Source organism: Daucus carota, chromosome 4 (assembly GCF_001625215.2).
Source record: "Daucus carota subsp. sativus chromosome 4, DH1 v3.0, whole genome shotgun sequence".
Classification (NCBI taxonomy): Eukaryota; Viridiplantae; Streptophyta; class Magnoliopsida; order Apiales; family Apiaceae; genus Daucus; species Daucus carota.
In genome coordinates this window covers 38,909,725-38,921,430 of record NC_030384.2, presented here as the reverse complement: position 1 = coordinate 38,921,430, position 11,706 = coordinate 38,909,725, and the positions used below count along the sequence as shown (strand labels likewise).

The following is an 11,706-nucleotide window of genomic DNA, read 5'->3' as shown; positions in this document are numbered from 1 at the left end:
TATGATTTAATAAAATTTAAAGTAGAGAAAAATGTCAATTTTTAAAAAAGTACTCCCTCCGTCCCATTTTAACTGCTTTTGACTTTTTTACACGTATTTTAAGATGTTAAAAAAATTACATCTAAACATGATTATTTTTTATAAAATTTATATCAAATAAAAGTTTAGAGTCTAAACTTTTATTTGATATAAGAATTGAAATTTTTTATTGAGTGTAGATATTATTTTTTTACACCTCAATATACGTGTTAAAAAGTCAAACATCAGTTAAAATGGGACAGAGGGAGTACCTTTTTAAAAAAAAATTATGGATCACTTCTATAATTTCATAATAAGATGATAGATTAATTTTATTCAAAAAAATTGGGTTTGAACTGAATAGGGCATTTTTATTAAATGAAACAAGTCAATAGGCTAATACATGATCGAATGGTCCTCAACTTGCAGTTGGTTTACGGAACTAATAAAAATTTGTATTTAAATAACCGAAAGACCCAATTGACTAATATTTTTAGTTAAAAGTCAAACAAGAGTTAACGGTGGTGGAAACATTTTTAATGTTAATGATTAAATAGTAAGTTAAATCTAGTTGTGTAATTTATTAATAAGCTTTTTGAGTTATGAAACTGTAAGTTGGTCATGAGTTGAGCGACCTTTTAGCCTACTCACGCAAGGAAAAACCCATAATAATAATAAAGCAGTGCTCAACAAGTAGAGGTGGCCATTCGGGCGGGCCGGGGCGGTTCGGGCCAATTCAACCGCGGGCCGAACTGTCAGCGATGAAACCGTAACCGGCACGTCAAGACTGGCTGTCCGGTCCGTGCCGGGCCGGGCTGATGGAAATGAAAACCGAAACCGTGTTATACGGTTTACACGGTTTAGACGGGTTGGCGGTTCGTGCCGGTTTAAGCGGTTCCGCAGTTCGCGGTTCATGTTCTGCGGTTCAGCGTGGCTCTTCAATTATTGTCTGGCTCACTTAACATGCATGTGTTGCTTTTTTGTTTTTTTTTTGTTTTATAATAACATGTGTAAATTTTAATAATTCTTAAAATTTAAAATTTTGATAATAAAGTTTTATATGATATTAATTTGGGAAATTATTTTTGTTAAGTATTAATATGAAATTAATTATCAATAAATTGTAAACTAATAAATAATTACCTAAATTTAAAAACTTAACCTAAATAAAATTAACTAAATTATTTTTCTAAACGAAAATTATTTGAGTATGAAAACTTAACCGAAATAAAACTAACTAAATTATTTTTTTAAATAAAATTACCTAAACTTAATAACTAAAACGAAATAAAATTAAGTAAACTATATTTAAGGTTAACGAAATAAACTAAACTAACTAAACAAAAACTAAAATTAACAAAACAAACGAAATAAAACAAAAAGTAACATATTAATACCCCTGTACAAAAATACAGAAAGCAAAAACTTGTAATTATATCACAAAATTGGTTACCAAGCACCCTTTGTACATGCACCTTACACGGTTTGAACCGCGGTTCCGCGGTTTTGCGGTTCCACAGTTCAAACCGCGGTTCCGCGGTTCCAACTGCGTCGGTTCCATGGATTCTAGCGGTTCCGGGCCGGTTACGGTTCGGTTCCTTATTTGTCAACCCGTATTCGGCACGTGCTCATATCGGTTCATGACGGTTTCGAACCGGCCCGTATTTAGACGGTTTCGGGCGGTTAAAAACCCGGTTCGGGGCGTGCCGGTTCAGTCGGTTTAGTCCGTTTGGCCACCTCTATCAACAAGACATCAATGGTGAATGCATTATATCAACATCACGTCTTTGTTTATCAAATTATTCCAACCAACTCTGGTGCAAGCATTAATATCCAAGGCCACCCAGATCAGATAGAAACAACCTTAAGGCATCTCCAACCATCACTCTATACTTAGTATATCTTCACTTTTAATTTTTCAAATAAAGTAATCCATCTCCGATCATCTATTACTCTATCTTTATATATAAAGTCATGCACTATCCTACTTTATATATGAAGTTGAACTTGAAGATAAAACACAAATTGCTTTATTTATAAAATAAAGTAATGATTGGAGATGGAATAAAAATATAAAGTGAAAAAAGTGAAAATAAAGATGAAGTTGCTTTATTTATAAAATTATGATTGGAGATGGTCTTAGTTTATCGACCAATGTTAAGATTAAACGATGATAGTATTGCCCATGTCTATTAATAGGCTCACACATGTTGGGCAGACATGTTGATAGTATTGGAAATGTTTGTTAGTTTTATCAATTTTCCAACCAACTCGGATGCGAGCATTAATATGATATATAACGTTTACCTGCAGGGAAACCAACGCCACCAACGACAGAGCAAGGCATTGATGCTGAATGCATTATATATCACATTTTTTTGCTTTCAATGTTACACAACAAAGTATCATGGAAGCAAAAACAACAGAGCATGATGAGACAGTGGTTTATAGCGAAGAATGGCTTTCATCCCTGCCAAAAGCCAAAGGCATAACGGAAGACAACACTTATCAATACCAAGGATTCTGGTTTGGTACTATAAGTTTGCAAGGCTTGATCGACTGTCAACAACATTTTCGGCCTCGACAAAACGATGTCTTGCTTGTAACTGCACCCAAATCTGGCACCACCTGGATGAAAGCCATTCTCTATGCTTTACTTCACCGCCAAAAATATCATCCTCAAGATGCTCATCACCCTCTGCGACAAAAGACTCCTCATCAGCTTGTCCCTTTTATGGAATTAACTAAGCCGTCCGAATATGACTCCTTATTCTTAGACAGCACTAGTAGGATCTTTGGCTGCCATTTTCCTATACGTTGCCTCCCCAAGTCCATAACAGAGGAGGATGATGATGGATCAACTAACATCAAGATTGTGTATTTGTGCAGGGACATCAAGGACACTTTTACTTCACTCTTTCACTTCGCAAACAAAATTGGTTTACGCAGGACCGGCTCAAGAAATTTTGTGGCCTTAGGCGGAACCTCAAAATGAGGCCTAAGCAAAAATTTAAATATTATATTACTAATATAAATATTTTTTTAATATTAAATATTATAATATAAAACTCAGAAGTAATTTTTTTTTTTTTTGCAAAAACTGGACGGAGAAGATATAGAGTAAAGATATAGAGTAAAGATGATGTTTAGATAATTAAGTAAATTGTTTAGACTCTAGAAGACCCGGAGATGAAAAATGACATTAACATTATAAATTAATGTTAATCAGTGTAACGTGTCTTGTGTATAACATAAATAACTTATATACATTGATAGTTTTATATTATTTAATATTATAATAAAAGTATTTGTGTTATTAAAATTAAAATTTAAAAAGTAATTAAAATGAAGAGAGACTGAAAAAATCATAATAGAATCTCTAACATTTTTTTATTTTTGAGAACTAAATTTTATGTTCACAAGAACCAAGTTACATCCCAATAAAAAAATTATTTACATATTTATTATTAGTTAGAGATTCAAATCAAGTATTTATTAAGTTAGCACAAAAAAAACATGACTAAAACTATCAATATTAATATTTTAGTTATCATTCTTTTCAAAAAAAATTATCACACAGTATTTCTCAATTTTTTTACCAGATTTAGATATTAATTCTAGTTCTTTTTTAATTTTTCTTTTAATATCATGAAACTAATTTCTTTTTGCATATATAAATATACCTCAATGTATACATATTAATTTCATTTTGGGGCCTATTGTAAGATAATTCGAATATTTTTTTTTTATTCTTTTAAATCATGAAGCTAGTTTATTTATTTTTGTACATATATACCTACATAAATACATACCAATAAAATTTTGGGGCCTTCTCCAGATGGGGGCCTTAGGCGATTGCCTAACTCGCCTTCATTATGAGCCGGCCCTGGGTTTACGATCTTCTCCCGTTTCTTTGGAGGAGGCATTTCATTTATTCTGCAAAGGCACAAACGTTGCGGGTCCTATCTGGGATCAAATCTTGGAATATTGGAAGGAAAGCCTGGAGAGACCAAACAAGGTGCTGTTTATGAGGTATGAAGAGTTGAAGTCTGAGCCTCATGCTCAACTCAGGCGTCTGGCGCGGTTTCTGGGGAGACCCTTCTCACCAGAGGAGGAATTAATGGAAATGGTTGATCAGATCACGAGTTTGTGTAGTTTTGGGAGCATGAGCAAACTGCAGGTTAATAGCACAGGACATTTCTTGCCCGGAGTAAGCAATTCTTCATATTTTCGGAACGGTCAAGTTGGAGAAGGAAATAAGTGGCTAACTCCAGAGATGGCTGCTAAGTTGGATCAGATTACCCAGGACAAGTTCCGTGGTTCAGGATTAAAACTTTGATATATATATATATATCATCATCACTTATATACATTATGGCCAAAATTAATATCGAATTTAATGTGTGTTTGTTGCTTGTATTATTGATCTTCTTGTTGGCTTGTTTGTGTCTCTTTGTTTTATGTCCCTGAAAGTATGAGTTTGAGATGGCTTATCATCATATGTATGCATTTTTAAGTAGTACTCCCTCGATGTATACCAAGTACTGTACCTTCTCAGGAGCACGTTTCAATTAAGGTGTTGTTTGATTCGGATTTTAATTAAGTAATAATAATTTATGAATGTTAATAAATTATATTTATTTTTCATTTTATGCAAAAGAGTTTTTAGAATTTAAATGCAAACTTCAACACTTTTCGTTGATTATGAAAGTATAGAATACTCCGAAAATCTCACAAAATTATCAGTTCAAAATATCCAAAAAATTCCCTTAGTCCCGAATAACAAGATTTTAATAAATTTCGCATATGTGATGTATCCAATAGTTGGTGAGGGAGTTTATAACATAGTTAGGAATTATATTTACACCAGATGCATGCATGTCAATAATATCTTTGGTTTTTAGGCGATTTTGATTGTCCACCCCATTGAGTCATAGGCGTGTATTACATAATGAAAAGTGAATATATAAATTTGATATACTCATGCAAAAATCATCACCTTATTATCATATTCTAATTAGAAGACTCCAAAATCTATCAAAATTATGTCTGAATATAAATATTGAGCAATAATAACTTCTCACCGTAACTCAACAAGAAAAAAATACGAAAGCAAGGCTATTTCTATTTATATCCTACTAATGTCAGGTATATCATATATGCCGATTCACCCAAATCTGAAAGAAACCACAGTTTCATCTGAATTTATTGGCCAATACTAAGATTAAACGATGATGTTGCCTATGTCTGTTACTCCCTCCGTCCCTAAATACTTTTCCCATTTGTCCTTTTCACGTTTGCCAATACACATTTTTGATTATAAATATCTTTAATTTTATATTAGTTTTAAATATAAAACTTTCACCGTATTAAAGTACTTATAAATACGAATCCAATAAGATCACTCATGACTATATTTTATCTTATAGATTATACGTAAATTAGTAATTTGTCTCGTGTTATGAACAGTACCGACATTTCAAACGGGAAAAGTAATTAGAATCGGAGGGAGTAGCATTCTGTACACTACAAATGACTGAGCAACTGCTGGGTGGATAAACAACAGCAAATTTGTCAATCAGCTGGGAAATAATTGAAGAGTTAATTACATTTTGTATCTCTTAGTTTTGCTTCAAACGCAGTTTAGTACCTAAACTTTAAAACGTGGCAATATGCACCTTACACTTGACATTACCGTGCAAGTTGTAAACCCTAGTCACTATTCCGTCCAAATACGCCGTTCACTTTAACTGTTTGAGAGGTAACAGTGTATATATTTAGTCTCTAATAGCTACTTTACCTCCTGTGTTCCCTCAAAGTTTATGTATTATATTTTAAAATTATTTCTGACACACACAACAATGTAAAAAAATTAAAATAATTTTTAAAATATGTATTTATATTAACTGTAAGGAAAATGTTAGATGCACAGGATTGTGTACAAAAACATTCACAGAATAAGTATGTGTTAACTTGTGATTTGATTGGCCCCTGTATATGCATTAATAGCACCACTTAAAACTTCCCACCTTACTTGTCATGTCATTTTGTCCAAAATTATGTACTCCCTCCGTCCCCCTGAGTTGTATACATTGGGGGACGGGGACGCGGCACGGACTTTAATGCTCCTGCAAAATGTAGTTGTGCAATTTGTTTTTAAAATTTTTCTTTTCTGTATTAAAGTTTGGATGTTATATTTTTATACAGAAAAAGAAAATCTCAAAAAAAAGTTACGGAACTATATTTTATAAGAGCATTGAAATGCGTGTCGAGCAGTTAAAAAGAAACGTATAGAATTAAATGGGACAGAGGGAGTATCCAATTTTGTGTATGTAACACTACTATAAATGTAGAGTAGTGCTAGGTGCACATAATTGTGTACAGAAAATTTGTACATAATGATGTGGCAAGTGATGTGGTGGGTTTTAATTGGGGTGATTGGTGTAAATGCAGGGGGTCATCCAATTAAAATCTGACACATATCATTATGTACATGTTTTAGTACACAATTATGTGCAATAAGCATTTTCCATAAATGTAATACCTAGGGGTCCTACTCTTTCTAACGGTTTGTGATTGTAGAGCTGTAATCCAATTATTTAATCGAGGAATATGCTATAGGTCCCTGGGCTAGTGGTGTCCAATATTATAATATATCACATGTCTTTTCTTTGCATGTTAACATAACATATCATGGAAGCGAAAACAACAGAGTCTGACGCTGAGCCTGTGGTTTGTAGCCAAGAATGGCTTTCATCCCTGCCAAAAGCCAAAGGCATAACTGAAGACTACACTTATCAATACCAAGGATTCTGGTTTGGTTCTATAAGTTTGAAAGGCTTGATCGACTGTCAACAACATTTTCGACCTCGACAAAACGATGTCTTCCTTGTAACTCCACCCAAATCTGGCACCACCTGGATGAAAGCCATTCTCTATGCTTTACTTAACCGCCAGAAACATCATCCTCAAGATGCTCATCACCCTCTGCGACAAAAAACTCCTCATCAGCTTGTCCCTTTTATCGCATTAACTAAGCCGTCCGAATATGACTCCTTCTTCTTAGACAGCAGCAGTAGGATCTTTGCCTGCCATTTTCCAATAGTCTGCCTCCCCAAGTCCGTAACAGAGGACGATGATGGATCAACTAACATCAAGATTGTGTATTTGTGCAGGGACATCAAGGACACTTTTGTTTCACTCTTTCACTTCGCCAATAATACTGGTGTTCGATCTTCTCCCATTTCTTTGGAGGAGGCATTTCATTTGTTCTGCCAAGGCACAAACTTGGCTGGTCCTATATGGGATCAAATCTTGGGATATTGGCAAGAAAGCCTGGAAAGACCAAACAAGGTGCTGTTTATGAGGTATGAAGAGTTGAAGTCTGAGCCTCATACTCAAATCAGGCGTCTGGCGCGGTTTCTGGGAAGACCCTTCTCACCAGAAGAGGAATTAATGGAAATGGTTGATCAGATCACGAGTTTGTGTAGTTTTGGGAGCATGAGCAAACTACAGGTTAATAGCACTGGACATTTGTTGCCTGGACTAAGCAATTCTTCCTTTTTTCGGAATGGTCAAGTTGGAGAAGGAAATAAGTGTCTAACTCCAGAGATGGCTGCCAAGTTGGATCACATTACCCAGGAAAAGTTCGGTGGTTCAGGATTAAAACTTTGAAATATCATCATCACTTATATACATTATGGCCAAAAATATCGAATTTAAGTGTATTTGTTGTTTGTATTATTGATCTTCTTGTTGGCTTGATTGTGTGCCTTTCTTTTATGTCCATAGTAGTATGAGTTTAAGATGGCTTATCATCATAGTGTTTTATGTGTTTGAGAAACTTTCCTTTTATCTCTACAATTTTCATTTATATGTAGTCACTTCATTCTCTTCTTCCCAACCAAACTATTTTCATTTATACATAGTTATTCCATTCCATTCTCCTGGTCTCAAATCTCATCATAATAATTTTACTGCCAGAAACTTTGCTTTTATCTCTACAATTTTCATTGATATGTAGTCACTTCATTCTATTATTCCCAATCAAACTATTTTCACTTATATATATTTATTCCATTCCATTCTCCGGTCATTTAGTCATTCTATTCTATTTTTTCCGGCCAAATTATTTTCATTTATATGTAGTCATTGCATTCCATTCTCACTTATATATATTTATTCCATTCCATTCTCCGGTCATTTAGTCATTCTATTCTATTTTTTCCGGCCAAATTATTTTCATTTATATGTAGTCATTGCATTCCATTCTCCCTGACCAAACACAACATAGACTGCCCGGTGACCAGTTTAGGCTTAAGGAGGAGCTCCCACCATTAGAGTAGCTCCTACATCTCCCCCAGCCGCTCTAATCTTGTCACGATCTCTTTGATTTAGCAATACGTGTGATTAGAGGCGTAATCACGATCTCTATGATTTAGCACTCTGCGTGATTAGAGGCGTAGTTTGCTTACGTTTTGACCATTTAACTCTTTTGGATGAACGCAGGTAGTGACGGGCTTAGTTTGAGGGTTATTTGAGGAATGTTGTTTTACTATTTGGTCCCCTTATGACTGTATCATATCACTCTATATTTCGACTTTACAGATTGAAAACCATGTCACTTCTTCTCTTGATAAAATAAGTAAATATTATTTGGCAAATAACATTTATAAAAAGAGATGAGAGGGAGAGATGGCGTTGAACCAATAGGTGTGATGGGCGAGTGTGGTTGTTACTTGTTACCATATCCAGATGCAAGAACTACAGAACAGAGAAAGGGAAATTGCTTGTGATAAAAGGGAAACTTGTTTCAGTACATATCTACATTCATACTTCAATAGCTAACAGACAAGAGTCTTTGGTAACTTAAGTTCATCTTACAGATGTCTGTTCAAAAACATTAAAAAAATTGCTCTTGAATATCTTCCTCACGCTTTGACACAGCAGTTGAAGTAGCTGAAAATGCTCCTCCGCATCTGCAAGGTTTAAACAAATGTACTAATCAATATCAACTATTTGTCGAGTGACTGTCAAGAGGAGAAAATTCAACCAAGAAAACATAAATCTGTCAGGATTATATTAAGTGTTTGAATTGTTATGGAAATGGGACTGAAGATGCGAGCAAGGGAACGAGGAACTTGTGGGTCTAGTAGTTTGCGTTACCCAGTTAAACAAATATATTATCCATTCAAACACTAGGAGGTTTGTGTTGCCCAGTTCAACAAATGGGTTAACCATTCTAAACATATAAATTATCCATCTAAACACCAACACATGAGAATAAAATTCTGATTTCATTTTAACCACCTTGTACCAGATGCCCCTTAGCGCGTTTCATAAAGATTTTACTAAAAATTATAAACCATGAAGCACATGGAATGCTATCTGTCATAATATTCTATTAATACCAAAAGATCAATCAGTAGTAACGCATATACACATTCGGAATGTATTTGATTAAACAATATAATGCACATAATTCAGAGAATATATATGATTAAACAATATGAAGCACATAATTCAGAACCTTCTGGTAAAGATAGGAACCGCCCATGGTTACCTTATTATTGAACTTAACCTTTTGTGCAAGGTTCATTGGAATCAAGACATGTGTGTGAGTATAATACAATATCAGGAACTTGTGAGATTAAAATTCCACATGATATAGGGTATAAAAGTTAGGAGCTTGTTCCCCACAACATCCATTGTAAAATTTGTCACCTACTTTTAACGACTCATCATCCATTGTCCAAATAAGAACTACACCCGTTTGAATGACTGTAGTATAAAATCAAACTAAATTTTTGTTACTGACTACGAGCAAACTAATATTACGAACAAGCATAAATTGAAAGCAAATAAACCAAGAAATCTTACAGTTGGAGAGTGGTCCTGATTGTAATTGTGATGAATAGTTTGGTGGCCCGAGCTTGGTTTGGTTGCTGAGGATATGAGTTCTTCTTCATTGCCAAGACTGGCTCTTGATACATCCCTCTTGTTCTGTTTCCTCATTTCTCTTATCTTCGAGAAATCCATGGAGTAGTCCGGTACTTGCCCCTTTAGGTCCCAGTCCCCAAATTGTGGCACAGATAGCCATGGTGCATTTTTCTAAAACCAAAAGATCATATCGTCACTTACAAATTAGTCCGGTATTTTTCTAATAATATGACAAAGATAAATTGGGTTAAAACTCAAGATTTTCTATCATGTCGTCACTTGACAGTTTCTTGCTCTTCTAATAATTAGTAATTTAGTATATCCGATGGTCGTGCTTGGAACTATGGCAGCAAGGTAAAGTGTCACAACTCACAATTCTTGCAGAATATGCATCTTGATACCTCAAATTACAAAATACATAAAGACATCAGACATGTACAGTAGTCAAATCAAGATCAAATTTTCTTCTTCTTTTTGCTTTCTCTTGTTTTGTTGGTAATTAGATTCTTATTCTCATGTAAAAAGCAATTAAAAAAAAAAAAAAACAGAAGAAACCAATAACAAGGTGATTCAATGAATTTAACAGTATCACAAGTATGAGTGTGTGACTCCTTTCAATTATACAAGCTTTTTGGCAATTGCAGTATATACTACCAAATTATCAACTCAAGCTTAGCCCCTATTTTTCTTTCTTGTACACTGATTAAAAAATCTAGATAATTTCACAAAAAAGTGTTAACAAAGCCCATATTTAGAACTAAATAAAAGACAGGGGTAAACAATTATCTGTAAAAACAAGAACAAGAAAATCAACAGAAGTCAGAAACTTGGGACAAGCTGTGTGTGTCTGAAGTTAGAGTAAAAGATTCTTACATCTTTGTGATCTGCCATAGATGAAACTGGAGTAGCTTCGGAGAAGAGTTGAAGATGATTTAGTAGTAGAATTGAGTTGTGTCTGAAACAAACAGCCCAGATGGAGATATTGTGTGTTTAGTTGTGTGATGGAGGAGTTTATCTGTATATAAAGTTGGATGTAAGAAGTGGTACAGCAAGATGACAGCGGAGATACCGTGTGGGTAATGCAGACCTACTCATTTCTTGCTCAGCTCATGAGCGTTACAGGTAATAAATTAACACCCTTTTGTTAAACAAACAAAAATGTTCATTTATTCTTTTTCTGGTTAGACAATCTAAGTTTTATTCTAAAGTGTCAAACTGCGTCAACAACGTAAATATTGGGACTGTCTAGGGACTATTGTTTTTAAACAAATAAGGATTTAATATTTTGGCAAATAATTTTTTATAACTTTTTTAGATATAAAAATTAAAAATGTATTTTTTTAGTTGTTGTTATTTGATATAAAAAAGGACTTATTCGATAAAAAAAGTATATTTATATAATTTTTTTCATAAATAAACTCTCATTATGAAAAATAAGATTAACCAAATAGTAGCACTGTTACAACGCACCTTTAAAAAATAATTCTATAATTATTTTTAAAAATTTGTTTTTTAATAAAAAAAATAGATATTAATTTTTATTTAGAACAAACTTAAAATAATTGATAAAATTATATATTATAAAATCTCAAAATATATGTTGAATTCTTTATACTAAACATAAGGGCCGTTTAGGTGAGTTTAAAATAATAAAATAGAGTAGAAATCTGAAGAAACAAGTTAAGACTTATAAGTAATTAAAATATTTGATAAATAAGTAAAAATCCTGAAATAAAAGCTAGCATTCTT

At 33.6% G+C, this 11,706-nt stretch overlaps 3 protein-coding genes across 3 annotated transcripts; 2 read left to right on the top strand and 1 right to left on the bottom strand.

Moving 5' to 3' along the window:
- The first annotated feature begins 2,282 nt into the window (after window positions 1-2,282).
- Window positions 2,283-4,652, top strand: LOC108217363 (cytosolic sulfotransferase 5-like). Its single transcript, XM_017390197.2, has 2 exons — window positions 2,283-3,007; window positions 3,755-4,652. Exons 1-2 carry the CDS (start codon window positions 2,375-2,377, stop codon window positions 4,355-4,357), a joined length of 1,236 nt encoding a protein of 411 aa, XP_017245686.2. The 5' UTR covers window positions 2,283-2,374; the 3' UTR covers window positions 4,358-4,652.
- Window positions 4,653-6,686: 2,034 nt separating this feature from the next.
- LOC108217361 (cytosolic sulfotransferase 13-like) lies at window positions 6,687-7,881 on the top strand. The gene has a single exon (XM_017390195.2). It carries the CDS (start codon window positions 6,712-6,714, stop codon window positions 7,690-7,692), a length of 981 nt encoding a protein of 326 aa, XP_017245684.1. The 5' UTR covers window positions 6,687-6,711; the 3' UTR covers window positions 7,693-7,881.
- Window positions 7,882-8,786: 905 nt separating this feature from the next.
- LOC108215689 (uncharacterized) lies at window positions 8,787-11,159 on the bottom strand. Its single transcript, XM_017388234.2, has 3 exons — window positions 10,831-11,159; window positions 9,898-10,128; window positions 8,787-8,996 (listed from the first exon to the last, which is right to left on the bottom strand). Exons 1-3 carry the CDS (start codon window positions 10,846-10,848, stop codon window positions 8,949-8,951), a joined length of 297 nt encoding a protein of 98 aa, XP_017243723.1. The 5' UTR covers window positions 10,849-11,159; the 3' UTR covers window positions 8,787-8,948.
- Window positions 11,160-11,706: the final 547 nt, after the last annotated feature.